General features: G+C 35.7%; 2 protein-coding genes across 2 annotated transcripts in view; one reads left to right on the plus strand and one right to left on the minus strand.

Moving 5' to 3' along the window:
• The window catches only part of LOC130219640 (F-box/LRR-repeat protein 20-like), a 16,330-nt gene extending 8,543 nt beyond the window's left edge, over positions 1-7,787 (plus strand). The window contains exons 6-8 of the mRNA XM_056452083.1: positions 1-175; positions 2,260-2,477; positions 6,542-7,787. The exon at positions 1-175 is cut by the window's left edge and continues 38 nt beyond it. Coding sequence (XP_056308058.1) covers positions 1-175; positions 2,260-2,477; positions 6,542-6,710 — 562 coding nt within the window. The 3' untranslated portion in view covers positions 6,711-7,787. The remainder of the gene's footprint in view (positions 176-2,259; positions 2,478-6,541) is intronic.
• A 1,552-nt stretch (positions 7,788-9,339) lies between these two features.
• LOC130219216 (engulfment and cell motility protein 3-like) overlaps positions 9,340-22,701 on the minus strand; it is a 42,633-nt gene continuing 29,271 nt past the window's right edge. Inside the window, 6 exon segments of the mRNA XM_056451532.1 lie at positions 9,340-14,244; positions 14,670-14,750; positions 17,200-17,279; positions 17,373-17,477; positions 18,108-18,220; positions 20,125-20,288. Coding sequence (XP_056307507.1) covers positions 14,032-14,244; positions 14,670-14,750; positions 17,200-17,279; positions 17,373-17,477; positions 18,108-18,220; positions 20,125-20,288 — 756 coding nt within the window. The 3' untranslated portion in view covers positions 9,340-14,031.

Genomic DNA, 22,701 nt, shown 5'->3' on the forward strand with positions numbered 1-22,701 from the left:
CATGGGCTTTTTCCAGCCTCCGAGCCTGCCTTTCCAAGAGAAGCCTCGTCTAGTGACGGATGAGGATCTGGAGGAGTTCAGGGATCAGCAAGGAGCATCACTGCTGGCCCTCAGAGAACTTCAGGTGCTGGAGCTCACAGCCTGCTCAAAGCTCACCGACACCAGCATCACACAGGTCAGACCTCAGCGCATGTGTGCTCTACTCTAAACATATGAAAAATAATAACGTTTGACTTTTTTATTTATGCTTCTTAAAATCTCAATTATATTATCTCATTTATAATAAATTAAATTATTCTGTTAGCTGTAATTCAGGTTAGTGTTCATAGTACAATTTTGAATGTTTTTGGAAAAATTATATTGAAAGAAATATCTCATTGAATACAGGGCTCAAAATTAACTTTTTTTTTCTTGGTAGCACCAACTTAAAAACATTTAGGAGCAACAGAAAAAAATTAGGAGCACTACTACAAATTGTAAATTAACGGATTTATTGTGTTTGAAAACAACATCAATCAGGACTAACAAAACTGCAAAACAACCATCTAACTAATCTGTAATGACTTATTGATATTTGTGCAATAATTACAAAATGAATGTCTAATAATTATGAAATATTAATGATGACAATGACGTCCATTATACTAACAATGAATGACATTTCTCAATATCATGCTGCCTTGAATGTGAGTTATCTGCTATAAAAAGCAACATATCTTGTCCTACAACATAGTCCTACTGGTACATTATGACGAATAAATCTATGGTTTGCATCAAACAAAAATGAAGCATTGCAGTAAGAAATATCCATTTTGCTCTGTTGTTTTTATACACGTGTCAGTTTAATAAAAAAATAATATTTCTGCTACAAAACGTAAACGTAAGATTATAATAAATCATTCAATTCAATGCTGAAAGCTACTAAGCAGTCATCAGTAACTAAATAGAAAAATAATATGCATCTACAGAAGGAATGCACAGAATTCTACCACTCTTTAAAAGTTTTAGTTTCAGTTTGTGTCATATTAAATGCGCAGTCTCGTTATGCGCCGACTTATATTTTTCTGTGTTTGTGGAAAAAGCAGGCGAGTCAGACAGGGCAGAGCAGGATTCTGTCACCTGTGCAGTATTGTTCTTTGTCATAAGCCGCAGTTTCAGTTTAAACTTGGTAAAGGCGATCTTCTTTTTGGTGATGAAGTATACAGTGCAGTGGCGGTTCTAGTTTAAATGGCACCCTGGGCGAACCACCCCATACACCCCCCCCCCCCTTAAATTATGTTTATTTTTCAATAAATATAACAATTTATTGATTTATTCATTCATTTTCTTTTCGGCTTAGTCCCTTTATTAATCAGGGGGCGCCACAGCGGAATGAACCGCCAACTTATTCAGCATATGTTTCACCCAGCGGATGGCCTTCCAGTCACAACCCATCACTGGGAAACACCCATACACTCTTGCATTCACACTTATACACTACGGCCAATTTAGTTAATCAATTCACCTATAGTGTATGTGTTTGGACTATGGGGGAAACCGGAGCACCCAGAGGAAACCCACACGAACACGGGGAGAACATGCAATCTCCACACAGAAATGCCAACTGACCCAGTTGGGGCTTGAACCAGTGGCCTTTGTGCTACCCACTGCGCCATCGTGATACCTCAATTTATTTAGATTTATTATAAATAAATACAATTATTAATATTATTATTATTAATAATATTATTATACAATTATTATTCTAAATAAATAACAGAAATCAATCCTAAATATTACTGGAAAACAATGTAACAACTGGAGTGATATGCTAATATCACTTAAGAAATCTTTTGCATGAATATTATTACAATTCTATAGAATACATACAAAAATGTTTTATAGAATTATCTGTTGTCTTAGACCCGACTCATGGCCGAGAATTAAAATTATGAAGTCTTACGCAAGACTGCAAGTCTTATGCAAGACTTTCTTGCTGTGAGGCGACAGCGCTACCTACTGCGCCACCCCCTAACTAATTAAATAAAATAAAAATAAATGAAAAACGTATGAATTCTGACTTAATACCATTTAGTCAATAATAATATCTCAGATAATCAACGAAAATGAACTAGTCCGACTAAACCAAATACATCAACACATTTTGTACAGAAAAAAAAACAAAATTGTTTTGTAATCTGATTGCATGGCCCATTTTAAATTGAATGTCAACAATAAATGTCTTCTGTGTTCAATCTCTGCTAAACGTGTGTATCTCAGGTCCTCCGTTTCCCGGAGCTGCAGCGTCTCTCACTCTCCATGCTGCCCGAGATCAGTGACGACAGCCTGGTGTCCGTAGCTCTTCACTGCAGCAGCCTCACCAGCCTTTCGCTCAGCCACTGTCCTCAGATCAGTGATAAGGGCATGGCTCGAGCTCTTCCGCTTCTCCACAGACTCCAGCATCTCTATCTGGCCTGCTGTAACGCCATCACCAATGAGTGAGTAGCTGCACTTTTACTTTCAGTCCGCACAAAATCAGTAAACATGAACCCATTCATGAATGCTGTATGAGAGTTGTTCACCTGAGTAAATACAAGCTTTACATCTGATTACATTTACTGACATGCGTACACTGTAAATATAGAATCACTGTTTTGAGTTGTGCAAATTCAGTTAAAGTCAGAATTATTAGCCCCCCTGTATATTTTATTCCCCAATTTCTGTTTAACAGAGAGATTTTTTTCAACACATTTCTAAACATAATAGCTTTATTTACTTATTTCTAAATACTGATTTCTTTTATCTTTGCCATGATGACAGTAAATAATATTTTACTAGATATTTTTCAAGACACTTCTATTCAGCTTAAAGTGGAAGTGAAGCACTCAGTCAAGTTTACATTATTTTGTACATTGGTTTCCACTTTAATGAAAAAATATATAACAAACTCGATTAATGTAATCATTTTGCAGAAAGCGGCATGTTTTACTATAGCTTCTAGACCTAGGGTGCCGCCATCTTAGAATATCGCTGTGTCTGAGGTCACAGGGTTGGTTCCGTTCCCTCAGCTGAACAGATACAGTGATAGTAATGGACTGAACTCGGCAAAGCCTCATTTAACCCAATGCATGAAGTTGTGGACATGGAGTTGGAGCATCAGATGTGTGTCTAATATAAAAATATACATTTATTCTATTTTTCTTTAATTTTTTTCCCCCTTTTAATTACCGATCACTTGGTGCACTTTATTTTATTTATTTGTTCAGTTGGCAGGGACAGTGTACATTAATTAGCTTTACTGCAAATGCACCAGAATTAGCCACAAGGCTATTTTTCATCAGCTTTGGTCCACTCTCTGCATTATGCTGGCCTGACTGCCTGTCTGGGTTTGAACTTTCATTTTTGTTGATTATCTGAGTACTTATTGTTGACTGAATGGCATTGAATAAGTCAGAACTCAAATATTTGACATAATTTCTTTAGTTTTCTTCTATAACAGCACATTTTTCTTTAGACAATAGTTAGGTGACTATGCTTACAGGAAAAATGGAGTGGCATTATGCAATTTTTACACTGTTTTTAAAGCTAAATTACATTTTTGAAATCGAAATAGATGATTAAAATCATTAAAATACATTAATCGAGTTTGTAAAATATATTCTCATTAAAGTGTCAATTTATTTACAAATTAATGTAAACTTGACTGAGTGCTTCATTTACACTTTAAAGTTAATTATGCAAGTCATTGTATAACGGTGGTTTGTTCTGTAGACAATCGAGGGAGCTAATAATATTGACCTTCAAATGGTTATAATTGAATTAAAAACTGCTCTCATTCTAGACAAAATAAGACAAATAAGACATTCTCCAGAAGAAAAAATATTATAGGAAATACTGTGAAAACCCTTGCTCTGTTAAACATCAGTTGGGAATGATGTTTCCCAAAAAGAAAATCACATAAGAGCTAATAATTTTGACTTCAACTGCATATTGTTTTATTGTTGACCAGAATTAATATCTGTTTGGGGAAAGACAGGTTTTTTAGCGTCCGTCTGTATTTATCCTCAGCATGATCTTTATATCCATGTTTTTCTAGATTGTGTTAGGCAATTCTCTGTGAACTATAAAAATCTCTTCAAAAGTCTTAACTGAATAACAGAGATAAAAAGATCTAAAACTGATCATTCTGATTGAATCTGATTTCGATTGAACACCAGGGTGTCCACTGGGTCTTAAAAAGTCTTACATTTCAAGAACTAAATTTTAGCTATTAAACTGTCTTAAATTCACTGAAATATAGTGTTGTAGGTCTTAAAGAGCCCCTATTGTGCATTAAAAGGGTCATATTTTGGTTTTTGGGGTCTCCAACAACAGGCTGATGTATTTGCATGTAAGGTTAAAAAACACTTTCATGCATTAATTTTTACCTAATTATCCTAATAACTCCCATATGATTCATTCAGCGATTGATTTAATCTCAAACCCCTCCTTAGCGCCAAGCTAATCTGCGCTGATTGGTCCGATGACCCAGTCTGTTGCGATTGGTCGACAGCATTTAGCGTGAGACAGAAAAATGCCCAGCACACCTATCAACAATTTTGAAATAGTTAGAGTGCAGAGTGTATGTGTGAGCCCAATGCAGGAGTGCATTAAAGCAATGCAGTAAACACCAGCATATACTCCATTTTTAACCATGACACACATTCAATATTAATCCACACAGTGGCAATAGCTGAACTATTTTGAAACTTGACCGTCGCACGTGTGTAGGAACAGCTGACGGTGGCCGTAGCAATGACAAATGGCAGTAGATCGCAAGCTCACCAACGCATTTAAATCCTTAAACAAAGCATCACACGTCGCATTTTCAGCGTGGTTTTAAATGCGATATGAGAACATAAAGAGTTAACTAGATATAATACATGCCGCGTTGAGCGGTAACAAGTAACAAAACACAATTAAATACATCATTTGCAAGCTAGAGGAAACAAGGAAGCAACCATTTTAATTGCACTTAAGTTACTTACACTTGTGAAATGGAGGAAGAAACTGATCCATGAACTGTGAACTGTAAAGTTCCTGTCAAGCTCTGACAAAGTCCCATACATCAATAGTCTTTTCTGATCCTTCCTATAACAAACGGCCAATGAATCCCCCGTTGTAAGCATGTAGATTGGTGAAGCACTTGTCAGAAAAAAGACGGGAACACAGCACAATATAATGCACAGGCTATAATGCTGAGGTATTTTGCAAAACTACCCTCAACCACTGACTCTTCACAGCCTCATCTTTGGGTAGAGAAAAAAAACACTTTCCCTCACACTTCAGAGCACAGCGTCTTTGTGACTTGATTCAGTCCGGGATCTGAGACAGTTGCTGAATCCCAATTCGCATACTATCCGTCCTAAATAGTATTTGAAAGTAGAATTAGTACATCCCAAATCGTAGTATGTTGAAAAGAGTGTGCCAAAGGTTCCCGTATGGTTTACTATTTCCGGTAAAAACTCGAAGTGTAGAAGCGTCCATACTCTAACCGCTGATATTGCCCACAATACATTGCACGTAGGACGTGAATTCGATTAGAACTACAAACCTGGGTGAAAAGTGTAAACAAACTACAAACATGATGGATGCGCGAGACCAACCGTCAAGTAGAGAGGCTTCGGTAAAGATGTTTGATTGACTATTAATTAATATCTAGCCCATTGGAACATGTTTTAATCTCGTTTTCTGTGTTATATTTTATCTGCAACAACAATACTGAACTTATATAAAGACGTGTTTGGACAATAATGTCTGAGTGTAGAATTATCCAAAGACCTGAGTAGATTTCTCTGCATGAAAGACTCGTGAATGGGAGATTAACCTGCTGCTTCTCCAATAAGGTAGGAAATTAAATATGAAAGAAATGTGGATGATGTGTGGAGGATTGACAGGGGGTGTAACTAAGCAACACAACGATCTGTAAACGAGGAAGTAGTATGTCCCAAAAACTTCCATACTCTTCTGTCACACACTCAAAAGTGTGTACTTTTCCTTCACAAAAAATACATACTTTTAGGGTGTAGTATAAGTGAGAATTGGGACGCAGCACGTCTGTCTTCTTTTTAACGCATTAAAACTGGTCAACCAATGAGATTGGCACTTTTGTTCAAATGCCTGGAAGAAGTCTATTGAAGTTACAGTAAACCGTCTAGATGAGTCTAAATCCTAACAATGAAGATGCATCGAGGCAAGATGAATGTGGAGCTGCTTGTTTCATTGGTATGATCTTGCTCATTCCCTCTGCTCATCTCCAGTGAAAATCACTTGATATGAATTACAAAACAAAATCTTAAAAAATTTTGACAGTAAGAATGAGCGAGAATTGTCTTGATGTGCACAAGCCTTTATTATTCAAATAAAAATTGTATTAATTTGGTGAGTTCATTCTGATAGAAGTAGTATTTGAGTTGTGCTGCTAGTCTGATTACAAGTAGATTATCAGGGTGTATGTAAACACAGCTAGTGTCGTTGTTTTAGAAAAGGTCTGATCTGTTTAACAGTTTTCCTGTTCCTCCAGAACTCTGTCCATCATTGCTCTGCACTGCGACAGACTGCGGACCCTCGACGTGTCCATGTGTAAAGACATAACAGTGCACCAGGTGGACCTCCTTCAGTCCCGACTGCCCTTTCTGGAGAAAGTCCAGTGCCGCTTTGCGAACGGGGCAGATTTCACTATGGTATTATGAAGCTATAGCATCCTGCTAAAGGTGTGTGGTATTTATGATCTATGATAATAGCCTGCAAGCTGATATTAGATTTTTGAGGGCAAAACCCCCTAAAATATTTTACTTTCACCAAAGAAAATTGTTCAAAACAAATCTGGAACTGAGCTAATGTCACTTTAAAAAGTGACCACAGTGTAAACTTATATTGAGTTGGAGAGAGCTCAACCAAAATGAAACCTCCTCCACTTGTTGAATTTCTTTCCTCTGTTGAACACAAGCAAGATATGTTGGAGAAATTATGACAGCTTTCATTTTAGGTGAACTTTTTCCATTGAGAAATGTTGGCCGTTTTTATAACCAGAGGCTGTGGGTCTTAGAAATTTGAACAAAGATGGCAGACAGAGAGTGTTCATCTGTGGCATATAGATATACACACAGATACAGCCGCAATTCTCTGATTGGTTGAATTTGTTGTAACGCAGGGGTGTCCAAACTCAGTCCTGTAGGGCAGTTGTCCTGCAGACTTTAGCTCCAACCCCTATTAGACACACCTGAACCAGCTAATCAAGCTCTCTCTAGGTATACTAGAAACATCCTGGCAGGTGTGTTGAAGGAAGTTGGAGCTAAATTATGCAGGACACCAGCCCTCCAGGACTGAATTTGGGCACCCATGTTGTAAAGCATCATCAGTAATGTGGTTTAATTATTTAAAAAAATTATCTACAATTGATTAACAACCTCAGATCCCACAACAGGTTTTCACTGAAACTCTTTATGCTTTCATTATGAAGAAGACGTGTGGTGTTTTGACTTTTGGAATCCAACTGTTGCTCTAAACAGTAAAACAATTGTCTTAAGGTAATATATTTAAAGCACTTTAAACTCAGGTATAAAAGAAAAATCTATTCCTCCTTTGTGTTTTCTGGCATGTGGCCATAATTTATGAATTATTAATATGCTACTGAATGTATCCAAGAGTTTTCAGCAGTGTCCGTGCATTTCAAATGATTCCAACATGATCTGCTATTGATTAGTAGATATAAAACTATACTTCCACACTGTATTCCTGGCAGTGTCAATAAAATTTTATAAGAATAAGTGGTTTTGTTATTGTGATTTGAATATGAAGTGTTTGTAAGGTCACACGTAACAGATTCTGTACAGCATCTGACCACTTCTATGATTATGACTAGGAGTAATGAGCTCAAAGGTCTTCTGTTTAAGAATTGACTGATGTTTAATTTTGTTTACAAATACTTTAAGTAAACCTGCATTCACAAACAAAAAAGTTTCTTAATGAATCAAAACAAACATGCTTTTACAAACAAAATGTGTGTCTAGTGAATCAAAAATAAAACTTTAACTAAAAATTCTTAGTTAATTAAAAACAAACATGCTTTTACAAACAAAAAAGGTTCCTGGTGAATCAGAAACAAAGCTCTAACTTAGAAGATTCTTAGCAAATCATACTTGCTCCCATTAAAAACATTCTTCTTAGTGAATCAAAAACAAAACTGCCTTTACAAACATAAACGATTCTTAATTGATCAAAAACAAACCTCCAACTAAAAAAAGATTCTTAGTGAATCAAAAAACAAACTTGCTTTTATAAACAAAAAGATTTAATGAATCAAAAACAAAACTATTACTAACTGAAAAAAATTCTTAGTGAATCAAAAACAAACGTCCAGATTCTTGATGAATCAAAAACAAGCCTGCTTTTACAAACAAAATAGGTTCCTGGTGAATCAAAAACAAAGCTCCAACTAAAAAATATTCTTAGTGAATCAACAAACCTGCTCCCAATAAAAACATTCTTAATGAATCAAAAACAAAACTGTTTACAAACAAAATCTTGAATCAACAAACCTGCTTTTATGAACCAAAAGATTCTTAGTTAATTAAAACACTTGGTTTTACTAACAAAATATTGTTCGTGAATAAAACAAACCTGCTTTTACAAACAAAACGATTCTTCATGAATCAAAACAAACATGCTTTTACAAACAAACAAGGTGCCTAGTGAATCAGACAACTTTACAAACAAAAAAAATCTTATTGAATCAAAAACAATACTCTTACTAATTAAAAAAGTTCTAAGTGAATCGAAAACATAACTCTAACTAATAAAGATTCTTAGGGACTCAAAAGCAAACCTGCTTTTACAAACAAAATTAGTCATAATGAATCAAAACAAACATGCTTTTACGAACAAAAAAAGGTGCCTAGTGAATCAAACAAAACTCTTTTTACAAAGTTTTTTAATAAAAATTCTTAGTGAATCGAAACCAAACCTGCTTTTACAAACAAAAATGATTCAATCAAAAACAAACCTCTTACCTAAAAAAGATTCTTAGTGAATCAAAAACAAACATGCTTTTACAAACAAAAAAAATGATTCTTAGTGAATCAAAAAAACACTTTCCTACTAAAATGGATTCTTAGTGAATCAATAACATATCTCTTACTAACTAAAAAAAAGATTCTTATTGAATCCACAAACCTGCTCTCATTTAAAAACAGCAAATCAATCAATGGTTTGAATTTTATAAATACTGAATTGTTATTATAAATATAAATACTTTGCTAAAATGCACATCTGCTGCAGATAATTTGAAATAAATGTACACAACAAAAGAAATCAGGCCAGTTATAATAATATATATTCTTTAATTCCACAACATACAAAAGGATCGTCAAACCTTGAATTAATATCACGTACCGTTGTCAGCTGGTAAAGCGGCCACATTGTTGATCAACATAAAGTACAAGTAAACTCTATACAAAAACCATCAGTACAGTACGAGGATTGTTTTCTGCTAAATCAATGTCATCAGATTCAGGACTACCACAAAAGAACTAAATCAGTGGATTACACAAATGTTTGCATACCATAAAGTTATCAGCTCCATTAATGCAACAAAATGTCACAACAATTTCAACTGTTTCAGTCACAACAATTGAAACTATTTGTTATTTTCTAAACAAAAATGCTCTTGATGACAATATTATTCTTTAAAATTTGATCAGACCAAAACAAATATGAACTTTTTACTCAAACCCATACCTGATAAATCCAGTATTATCAGAGAAACTGTTCTCTATTCATTTTTTTAAATAGCTACATGTACACAACCTGACAAAAGTCTCGTCGCCCATCCAAGTTTTAGAAACAACTAATAATAACTTGACTTCTAATTGATCATTTGGTATCAGAAGCGGCTAATATGAAAGGCAAAGGCCTCTAGATTACTCTGGTTTTACCAAAATAAAATATGATCATGCCTTGATTTTTAATTATTTAATTAGGACAGTAAGGTCTGACTTTGCTTAGACAAAAGTCTCGTCACTTAACAGAAATTATGTACAGTATAGAATATGAAGTCATGGTGCAGTGGAAAAAGAATGAATATTGTGTACGATTCCCATGAGCTTGGACGACTGCATTAATACATCTCTGCAATGACTCAAATAACTCATTAATAAAGTCATCCTGAATGCCAAAGAAATTCATCAAGTTCATCAAGATTCTTTGGATTCATCTTCAAAGCCTCCTCCTCCTCCATCTTAGCCCAGACATGCTCAATAATGTTCATGTCTGGTGACTGAGTTGGCCAATCCTGGAGCACCTTGACCTTCTTTGCTTTCAAGAACTTTGATGTGGAGGCTTAAATATGAGGAGCGCTATCCTGCTGAAGAATTTGACCCCTCCTGTGGGCAGTCAAATTCTTATGTAATGTATGTAATGTAATGGGCAGCACAAATGTCTCGATACCTCAGGCGGTTGATGTTGCGATCCACTCACCATACTGAATGTATCCCCAAACCATAATTTTTCCTTCACCAAACTTGACTGATTTCTGTGAGAATCTTGGGTCCATGCAGGTTTCAATAGGTCTTCTGCAGTATTTGTGATGATTGGGATGCAGATCAACAGATAATTCATCACAAAAACCTACCTTCTGCCACTTTTCCAAATGATCAACTAGAAGTCAAGTTATTAAATGTTGCTCTTACAACTGGAATCGACGACAAGACTTTTGTCAGGTAGTATATATAGATCACATATCATTATGTGTATTATAAATTAACATACTATTGAAGTGCTCGTTATGCAGAGATAAATCGACATAAATCACAATCTAGATCCAAAAAAGCATAATGGAGTAGTTAGACCAAAAATCGAAACGCATCACAGCTGTAAATGTGAGTATGCCATGAAGCTGGAAATATCAAATCACACCAAAGTATTCATGCAGTGTCTTCAAGGCACACTTGGTCAAACTAGTCCTCGAACACACAATCCAAAACCACTGTCTATATAGAGAGTTTAAATCTAGTACCAAAAACTCCTCATCTTTAATGCACACCTACAAATAATAACAATAACGCAACAGACATGTATGAAAACATAAATATACAGCGCAGTTATGCTATCCAGTATTAATACGTTTCATATTGTGTGCATCTGCACCTGCACTTTAATTCACTGCAAAACTCAATCTATATACGCATATCCTGTACATTATAAACTATCTGTATGTTGATCGAGTATTGATTTGAAGGGAATCTACGAAGATGACGCTATTAATCACAGCATTAACACTTTTCCCCTCAGTAATAAGCTGCTCAGTCATTTAATGCCTTTTAGTGTAATTTTGGTAGAAGCTAAACATGCAAGAGGAGGAAAAACAAGAAAGCTAAATTTGTGCGCGCATAACGGCTATTACAAAGGGAATATCATTTATCATCTTTTTTTTTTAACCTCATGAAGGAGCTAAAATGTCTATTAGACTGGCTAACTTGTTCTGTATGAACGAACAGCCCTTTAGAATGTTCATCAGCCAATCAGAATCAAGCATTCAACAAAAGTTACTTTGACTTCGCATCGTGACCACATCACCTCCTCGGTAGGTCATTGTTCTACTGACAATTCAACAGCCCACTATCAATTATCCCTCCCTTAATATAGTTTCGGTAGAGGCTAAATGTCAAGAATCCATAACTACTCATTAAATATTAAGTACAAATATTTGTAAGATATATTTTCATGTTTTTGACTGCTGGTAAAGTGTTAAATATCAATTTAATGTCTATTAGCATGGTTTTAGCCATTAAACATCTCCAAAAAAAAGTGTTTATGAAGGGAATCAATGAGGAAAGCAACATGATTTAAACTCTAATGTTTATATCATGTTCCTAAAAAGCTGATCATTGTAATTTATTGCCTTATACTATAACTTTAGGCTTTTAGACCACAAAAATATAGAAATATACCGCAAAAAGTAGAAAAAATAAAAGTATTTATGAATGCCAAACATTTTGAAGGCACAAATGTTTATATCATATACAGTTAAGGGAACAAATTAAGGGTGCTTTCACACTTGGTTCAATTGCCTGGACTGAACCCAAGTTCGATTGTTCTCCCTTGCCGCCACCTCAGCTGGTTTGTGTTCACACTGTCTTTTTTCCTTCTGAACTCTGGGATGCTAGCATCATCAAGCTGCTGTTTTTGCCAAAATGGAGACATACACATATCACGGTCATTCTGCTTTTAGTTTTTTTGGTGAAGATAGCAGACATTATCACTGTTTGCACTGGGTCAGTCCTGCTTATCACCAAGGTAGGTGATACATACACGCATGAATGAATGTTATGAAAACTAAAGTTTATCGTACAGTTGGCTGTTGACTTCTGTTATTTGGTACGATTGCATTCATATCAGAAATGAACTGTACCAGTGTTTGCACGAACCGCACCCCAGACCACCTCTTTCAGGCAGACTCTGGTACAGTTTACGGGTGTGCACCAGAGTTCAGAAGACAGCACTCACACTAGCTAAAAGTAACCCGGGTGCAGACCAAAAGTGCTAGTGTGAAAGCACCCTAAGAGACTTTTTGTCTACTGATGACGTTTCTTCAAAATCTATAAATGAAATGTTGCGATTTTATTTTGCGTAAAACAACAATTGGTCAAACACAAAAAAAAAACGTGTCAGTCGTGTTTCAGACATGTGTGTATTTGTTTTACCAATGTTTTTATCTTGAGAAGAGTTGAGAAATCAGTATTTGCTTGAATCATCTAGATTTTGAGTCATAACAGAGAAAAAAGAATGATGACAATAGTTTTTCCTTAATTTTTTCTATCGCTATATACAGCGTTCAAACCTATTTTTACTATTAAAATTGCAGGACTTTTCCAAAACTTTGAGGTAAATATTGATGTTTTATGTAATGTCTATGTACACGTGGTAAACAAGAAACAAAATGTATGTTTAAATTTATTACAGCATATCAACAAATACGTGACCATCTGTGTAGTTTATATTTAATTTGACATCTGCAAAATAGTTTAGAAAGTATCTTGCTGTCCGCGTGAAAATATTTTAGAAATGTTGGCTTGTGTTATAAATGATAGTATATTGTATTATAAAGAAGCCTTTAGCACCCACATTATCTTACCTCTGTAGTTATTAGAGATTGTTTCTGGACACGACACTCAAAATGTTTCTTGAATTACGATGAAAGTGAGGCGAAGCTAAAACTGAATTATGAAGAGACCGCCAGCTCAATTGTATTTTAAATTTAACCGATTTTAGTATCTTAAATATATTCAAGTACACAGATATTTGTTAAACTAATTTTCACGACTTTTCCAAAACATTTTGGGTTTATTTGTTTTTCCAAAACTTTTCCAGGCCTGAAAAAAGCCTTTGCAATATTCCATGACTTTTCCAGAACCGTATGAACCTTGTATATACTAATCTTTTTCAAGTTTTCTTTACTTTCTTCCAAACCTATATATATACATATAATTTTTCTGTTATCTCACTAATCTGCTTCATGTCATTTTATGCCTTTTAGTACCATTTTGGCAGAAGCTAAACATGTAAATCAGGAAGAAAAAAAGTGAATTTTATACGTTTATATAACGTAACTATTATTAAAGAGAATGACTGAGTATGCCAAACATTACTAAAGCACAAACGTTCATACCATATCTTTTTTCCATCACAAATAACACCTGTAGTATAATTTTGGCAGAAGCTAAAAAGGAGCAGAGAAAGTGTGCATTTCTGAACGTCTATTATATGCAAAAAAGTCATGTTAGATACAACACGCAAACCAAAACACTCAACGCCATGTTAACCAGACACTTCTATCATCATCGCACCGTCAGCACCACAGATAAAACACAATCTGACTGTTCAAAGTGCTCTTTCTTCTAAAATACCCAAATCATTCTCTCCCAATCTGCAATCCTGTACCTGCGTTTCCTCCGAGTGGACGTTTCCAGCCTCAGCTCTTTCTCAAACAGCAGCCTCATGCTTATGCCTGTCCTGTTACTGTTCGGTCTGACTGAAGTCGTAGCAGAAGTTGAAGTTGCTGGGGGGTTTCGGGATGGGCGGCGCTGCGTCTGGGATCGGGACGTTTTCTAAATCCAAAAGACGGAGCTTGATTTCCATCGAGAGGAGAATCTCCAGTTCACTGCGCATGCTTTCACTGCTCATTTCTTTACCCAGAAGCACACTGAGTCCATCCGTCCACAGGCAGAACTGTGGAACAAGACAAAAAAGATGGATTGAGGAAAATACTTGGGTTTTCCAATTCGTTAAAGTCAGCGTGAACCATTTTAGTATGTTGAAGTACTTCAAACTGAAGTGGAAGATAATGAGTTGGGGGCGGGGCTTTCTTTTTGCATATAATTCTCTAATAGCAACCTAAAGGTAAGAGTGGCGTGGTTAAAGATATTGTAGCTGAAGCCATCAAGCCGACATCAGAGGAGCAGCGATACTCCAAACATGGAAGCTAATGGTCAGATTTTGATTGAAGATTACCAGTGGATTAACTTTAACAGATTAATTGTTCACCTAAAAAATAAGAATGTGCGCTTGCAAAATAAACAGTCATTTTTGACTTTCACATGGACTGACTAAAAAAAATCCAACGATTCGGTAGTGGTAAACAAAATGAAACTCACGTCTGTTCTGGACGAGGCGATGAAATTCAGGCTGTACTCCTCAACGTCATACGTGATGCTGAAAGCCAAGTCCAGTACCTCCTGTCAAACCACACAAACAGCACACTGTTACACTGCAGTTCTGCTATTAAATTTGGGTTTAATGATTTCTGTGTGAGGTGACGCAGTGGGTAGTGCTGTCGCTTCACAGCAAGAAGGTCGCTGGTTGAAACCTCGGCTGGGTCAGTTGGCGTTTCTGTGTGGAGTTTGCATGTTCTCCCCATGTTTGCGTGGGTTTCCTCTGGGTGCTCCGGTTTCCCCCACAGTCCAAAGACATGTGGTACAGGTGAATTGGGTATGCTAAATTGTCCGTAGTGTATGTGTGTGTGTGAATAAGTGTGTAAGTGTTTCCCAGTGATGGGTTGCAGCTGGAAGGGCATTCGCTGCATAAAACAAATGCTGGATAAGTTGGCGGTTCATTCCGCTGTGGTGACCCCAGATTAATAAAGGAACTAAGCCGAAAAGAAAATAAATGAATGAATGATTTCTGTGCCGAAAATGCAGGTGAAATCATTCAACTGAGGTCACAGAAACAGAAATGTCATGAAATTGGCCAAATTTAATACAAGCATAAAAGACTTCATATAACTTCTGATGTACTGTAGAATTTACTTCTCAAAACATTTGTTTTTCCAAACAATTGGCATTTTCTGAATCTTTAAATGACCATTTTTATTTGAAATTCAAAGTTATTTTTATCAGACTTTTAGCAATTAAAACGAATATTAACATTTTACTCAAACCCTTCCCTAATAAATTCAAAGAAACTGGGATTCTCAGTTATTTTTTATGATAGATGTATATATAAATTGAAAAACAACAACAAAAAAAAAACTATACACTGCCAAAGGTTTTGGGACATGTGCATGAACTTTAATGGTATCCCAATCTTAATCCATAGGGTTCCACAAGGTTTAGGACTGTTTCAGGGAATTTTGACCATTCTTCTTAGGAATGCACAGAATATTCGACCACTTTTGGGCCATTTTTGGTTTTCGGCTGAAAGATTTTTAACACTGAAACAACACGGCCGAAACAGTATGATGTGATGACGCAAACAAACACGGCAGGACATGAAGCAAACATGACAATCTGTTTGAAGCCCCCATCTGCAGAAGTGATAACTAGTGGTGTGACGGATCACAAATCTTCGTGAGGTTTTTTTAGTCACGGATTGGACCATTTTTTGGATCAGTCAAAAAGGAGGAGACAAATGTCATTTGCTTTCCATTTATTACAAAAACAGCACTGCAAGACACTTTTGGTTTTAACAAACAGAACTTAGAATCTGTAAGTTTAAGAATAAAATAAAGAAATAATCAGCTGAATAAAAATTAATAGTGAAATATTCAGTACTGTGAAAAATTCACTGCTACTACTGTTGCTGATAACGCTAATGTAGAAATCTAACATTATCATTTGCACAACCCAAATTTATTTTTAGTCTCATTTTAATAATAATATTAAATAAATGATTCAGTTATTCACTCATAAAACGTCATGCGTCATTGCTAGATGGATAATTTTTCAAGAATTATTTAGTGGCATATTTTTGATGACTGGTTGTGTAACGGCTGCCTACAACCTTTACTTTTGAGCGTCAAGTTAATGCATATGACTGTGATTTTAATCTTAACCATAAACATCAGTGGTTTTAGCTAAACTATAAACTGTTATCCCAGTACTTCTGTGTTATTTGACTGTTTGTAACTTACTCATAACAAAAGTAACTCACAAGACTAAAGACTGAATCTCTTTCTTGATTTTTGCGTTTTTCAAACACAGATTTGATTTGCAGCGATTCAAAGAGTTAATAAACATGCAAATCACCATCATTTATGATTTATGTTGCGTGGGTGTTGAGATCCTGATCTTAGTAGTGACAGAAAACACCTTTAATAACCCAAGAAACCCACCACATCCTGAATAACCCATCACAACTTCTTCCCTCATCATTATATTTTACAGGAAATCCTAAATGCAATCGTTACAAATTAAAGATTAGTCTACCAGTGAAAAAATAAATAAACTATTAACCCGCAGGCCACGTGTGTTCCAAACTGTGGGTTGTGATCCGTATGAATCCCGGATCAACCGTGATCCTTCACACCCCTAGTGATAACCCATTGTTGCAATGTGCTAAATAAATATTTTCATAATCTTAATTGATTTATTCTTTGAAACTTTAATATTACTTTATGGAATTGCAATGCCTTGATCTTAGTAAGGTTAGTACACATTCATAGCCATAAATGCAATGGTACTAATAATTGGCATTATTTATTTTGGTGTTTTCATTTTCAGCTATGAATAATTATTTTTGATGCATCTATAATTCTTCTAGAAGAGCTTTTTTGAGGCCTGGCCTTCACAGTCCCCCTCTCTAATTCATCCCAAAGGTGTTCTATAATATAAACCGAATATAAACCGTGATACAAACCAATCAAACAATTTAGTGAAGCATCCCATCCCTAGTGTATAAGCGTCATACCTTAGTTTGTTTTCCCTTGTTCTCCTTCATGTGAGGACAGTCTTTTCCAGTCACCACATTCTTAATGTCTGCCACAGGAACTGAGGGGACATTCAAGCAAAATTCATTTCAATACACAGAAGTTCAAATATCAGCTGCTGGGAAAAGTCATAAGATATCTGAAATGCACATACTCTTATCCTGAAGAGCCTCGATGGAGGGCGTCTCCGTCTCCTCCTCAACATCTCCGTAGTGCAGCACTTTGTGGTTAGGAGAAAGTCGACAGTACCACAGCTTGTCTGAAAACACAACCAGTATCATATTTGTATCTGTATGTTAGGATATCACATGAGAAAAATTGGAATGGAAGATGCACGAATGATAAAAACATGCATTAGAAAACTATATGCTCAATTGAGTTGGATCTATTTTAATTCAATAAAGAGATATGGACAAATCACAATCAAAACACATTTAGTGAATACACTCCTTGGACATCAGTCATGTGATTTTGCCTTAACAGATGATGTGATTTGATAAGTTGACCATCTCATCATACACCATCTCAAATGCTGATTTAATGATCCTAACACCTGATCAAAAGTCTATCCTTAAAATTATTTAACATTGTTTTCACAAACAGTCACCGCCTCAAAACACACGACAACATGACAGAGTTCTGCTTTGAGGCATAATTTATTTACTACAGAGGGGGGAAAAGAGCTGAAGGGGTTTGTATTATTGTTTATTAATCATATAAATTGCACAGGTTTCCTAGAAAGTGATGGTTTTAATCCCCTTGAACACAGGAAAAAAACCTTTATTCACAAATGTTTTGTATTTAAGCATAAAGTAAATTTGCAGCTTTGAAAGGAAGCATGCCTAAGTTGAAGGCTCATCTAGCATTGGTGTGTGTCTTGCGGTCTCACCTTGTCTCCGGCGGCTGCTGATCTTCCTGAAGAGCGTTCCGTGACACAGACGGTTCAGTCTCTGCTGTCTGATTAGCTCCAGAAGCTCCGGCTTCAGACGCTCCTTCAGCTCTCTGGAGATAGAAACACACACACACACATGAAAAAGAGACACCCCAGCTATCACAAGTTGGTGACTTCATGCCCGTTTAAAAATCACAGACATTAACTAGAACTCACTTTTAAAAATGTATCACTTTAAAATGGTTTAGATGAACTAATGGTAGGAATATTTGCTTCTATTTGTGTATAAATGACATAACTCATTTCAGTTGCGTCTTGAAGTGGGCGGGACGCCTCAGATAGTACTGAGCATTTGATTGGTCAAAAAGTCTGATGAGAAGCTCAGGCGTTGATAAAAAAAATTATTGATTCTTCTTATCAAGTTGATTCCTTATATCTAAGGCCTGACAAATTCAATTGATCCATGTAAAACGAGATTATAAAAGGAACATTCAAAAAGCAACTCATGTAAACACCTTAATCATATTATTGTCTTATTCAGATTAAGTCAAATAATTTACTGATGTCCATGTAAACAGTCACTGTCCATCTCCTCTGCATCTGTATTGTGTTGCTGCTGTGAAAATCAGTGCATACATGTAATGAAGCTGTCCTTTCATGCAAACCCTTACGTCTTTCACCACTCCCACTTAACAAAGCTGGACCCACCCACTTTCCTGACTTTTTTCAAACTAGAGGCTGATGGCCCTTTAAAAGGCACCTATGGTAAAAAAAAAAAATCTACTTTTCAAACTGTTTGGACAGACATGTGTGTAGGTATGTTGTATAGACTGTCATATTGGGGTGATATAAGCACACCCAGTGCTTTTTTTTCAATTTAACAACATAAAAAACGGTGGAACCAATTGGAGCTGTTTTCAAACCGACCGCAACTTTACATAGGAGTGCGGTCCCCCTGCCCACCATATTGATTGACAGGCACGTCATCATATCCTCAGTTGTTGATTCACGTCCGCCATTTTCAGCGTGAGTCGAAGCGATATCACTAAAGGAACACCCTAGCTCTATTTTTAGATGCAAGGCTCATTGGGCTCAACACAAGAGCAATATTCTCCACATTATCGCTCTAATCAGAATTATTGGTTGTATCTTTAGGTAAGTTTGCAAACATGTGTACTTATCATTGAGTCTACCTTATACTTCAGCCGTTTGCATTTCTCGCGATCACAGAAGCTCCCTGTGATCTTAACTAGGTGCTGCTGTACCTAAAGCAGCGCCACGCATTTAGATTTCTAAACATAGGTTTCTATCAGGGTACACACAACGGCGTGATGATTCGGGACACTTCATGTTTCTGCCGCGCCACAGAGAGTGTCTGGTGTGCCATGTCGCGGCTTCGAGCGACGCATCCGGTGCCTCAGTCAAAGTTAATTCAGTGTGCGTGGTTATTTGTCTCGGTGTACAAGCCTGTACTTGAAACTAGCACACAGTTGGCTGTAAACCTATACAAAGACACAAATGATTTGTACTCTCTGCTTGGTCAGTGTCCGAGTCGTATATGTAAGACTGATTGCTGATCCTCTCACTCCTGCTCCCTTCTCTCAGTCTGCCTGTCTGACTCTGTTGCAAACACAGAGCGGGTGAGCTCATGGCTCCGCCCCCTTGTTACGTTGGGCGGGAAAGCCGAAACTAATCTACATGTGAAGCAACACACCCCTAAATCAGCGAACTGTGGACACGCCCCCAACATGACACTTTTTAACACTTATAATAAAAAATCTGAATTGTGTTTTAAACTGAACCTCTAAACTGGCACCACTCAGAAGAACCATAATATAACATTAAATCATAAAAAAGAGGTAAAATATGTGCCCTTTAAGTAATGTATTTTAACAGTTTAGGTCAGCAGGTGTCATCACTAAACACTTTCGAAAAATTAATCATTTTTATAAAGCTATTGACTCTTAATTCAGAGTTGGAAAAAGTGTTGTTTCTGCTTTGTGTCAGTACATACAGCACAGGTGGAGCAAGCGTCTCCTCCTGGTGGAGTCTCTCTGTCTGTCGGAGTTTGAGGATCTCACTGTAGTTCAGCGCGTTCACTTTATTCTTGAAGAGCTCCAGAGACGTGGGTTTGCTTGCTAGGGTCCTGGTGATCTGCTCACGCACAACCTGCATCACCTTTTGGGAAAAAAACAGAAGTCACTGTAAAGGTCTGCACATAAACCCTCATGACCCCTGGCACAGACCGCTTGACCTCATTCACCCATGAAAACATGCCTCTGGGGTTCAGGTCAAGATAAATGAAAGCAGACGGAGAAGGAAACCCCCATAAAACAGCAGGAGAGGAGAAATGAACAATGGAAATATGGGTCTCTCTTGCAGTGAGTGTCCAACTGAGACAAACAGACTGAAAAGGTGAGCGCAGTCAACTGGAAGAGCGCGATCGCTTGACCACAAACACATTCTATGCTGAGAACTTTTACATGTGATGGTTCTAAGAGATACAAAACCATAATATTAAAAAAAGTTATGATTTAGGAGGGGGAAAGAAAAGAGGTATTTTCAAGTTCATGTCTGTGTAATGTTGTAGTGGTGTCAGAGAAGACCACAAAATAAAAACATTACACAACACCACTAGAAAAAAAACAAAACAAAGCTAAATGCAACAAATAAAATAATAAAAACAAAACATAAAAAAATTCAAACAAAACAACAATAAAACACAACAAAACATAAAACAAATATATGCAACAAACATGATGACACATGACAACAAACAAAAAAATACACAAAAGACAAATGAAAACAACCAAAACAACAAAATTTAAAACAAAACCATACAACAAAATATTACATAGACAACAAACAAAAGAAAAACAGAACAAAAAAACACACAACAAACAAAACAACCAAAACACAAAAACCTAAAACATAATCTATACAACAAAACCCTAATATAACATGATGACATATGACAACAAACAAAAGAAACACACACACACACAGACAAATGAAAAAACAGCAACCAAATTACAACAAAACTAAAACAAAACTATACAACAAAACATTATGACATACAATAGCAAAAGAAAAAGAACAAAAACAATACAAAACAATAAAAAACAAAACAGCAAACAAAACCTATAAACTATGCAACAAAACCCTAATAAAACATTGACATATGACAGCAAGCAAAAAATACACTCACAAAAATAATACACAACAAATAAAAAATTTGGCAAAACAAACAAAAACTATGCAACAAAACCCTAAAAACATGATGACATGACAAACAAAATACACACACAAAAAACAATACCCCAAATAAAAACAGAACCCAAAAACAAAAACTCTACAACAAAACCCTACACAACATTATGACATAAGACAGCAAACAAAATAAAAACGCAAGTACAAAAAAACACAATACACAACAAATAAACAACCAAAAACAAAAAATGCAACAAAACCAAAAACCCAACAAACTATGACATATGAGCAACAAAAAAATACACACACACGACAATAAAAAACAGAACAAAAAACTATGCAACAAAACGCTAACACAACATGACATAAGACACAAACAAAAGAAATACACACACAAAAAACAATAGCAACAAATAAAAAACAAAACAACAACAAACTTAACAAACTATGCAACAAAACCTTAAGAAACATTGTCATAAGACAGCAAGCAAAAACACCACACAAAAACAATACAGAACAAATAAAAAACAGAACAAACAAAACCAAAAAAATCGCAACAAACCCTAAAAAAACAAAACAACATGATGACATATGACAACTAACAAAAAATACACGCACAAAAGAACGCAACAGAAATCTTAACAAAAACTACACAATAAAACCCTACAAACATTAGGACATACAGCAAACAAAGAAAAATGCAATGACAAAAAAAAACACACAACACAACAAATAAAACGGAACAAACAAACACAAACCTAAGCAACGAAACCCTAACAAAACATTGACATATGAAACAAAAAACACACACAAAAAACACACAACAAAAAAAAAAACAGAACAAACACAACCAAAACAACAAAGCCTAAACAAAATCTATGCAACAAAACCCTAAGACAACAACAAAAAAAAATACACAAAAACAATACACAACAAATAAAAACAGAAAAACAAAACCCTAACAAAACATGATAAAAGACAGCAAACAAAGAAAAAAATGCAATGACAAAAAAAACACACGATACACAACAAATAAAAAAAACAGGCTAACAAACAAAACTATGCAACAAAACATTGACATAAGACAGCAAGTAAAAATACACAAAATATAACACACAACAAAAAAAAAACAGAACAATAACCAAACAAAACACCCCAAAAACAATAAAGCCAAAACAAAATCTATACAACAAAACCCCAACAAAACATGACATAAGACAACAAACAAAAGAAATACACACAAAACAATACACAACAAATAAAAAACAGAACTACACAACAAAACTTAACAAAAACTATGCAACAACATGATATAAGACAGCAAACAAAGAAAAATGCAATGACAAAACACAATACACAACAAATTAAAAACAAAACAAAA

The sequence above is a fragment of the Danio aesculapii genome, chromosome 25, assembly GCF_903798145.1.
Source record: "Danio aesculapii chromosome 25, fDanAes4.1, whole genome shotgun sequence".
NCBI classification, from domain to species: domain Eukaryota; kingdom Metazoa; phylum Chordata; class Actinopteri; order Cypriniformes; family Danionidae; genus Danio; species Danio aesculapii.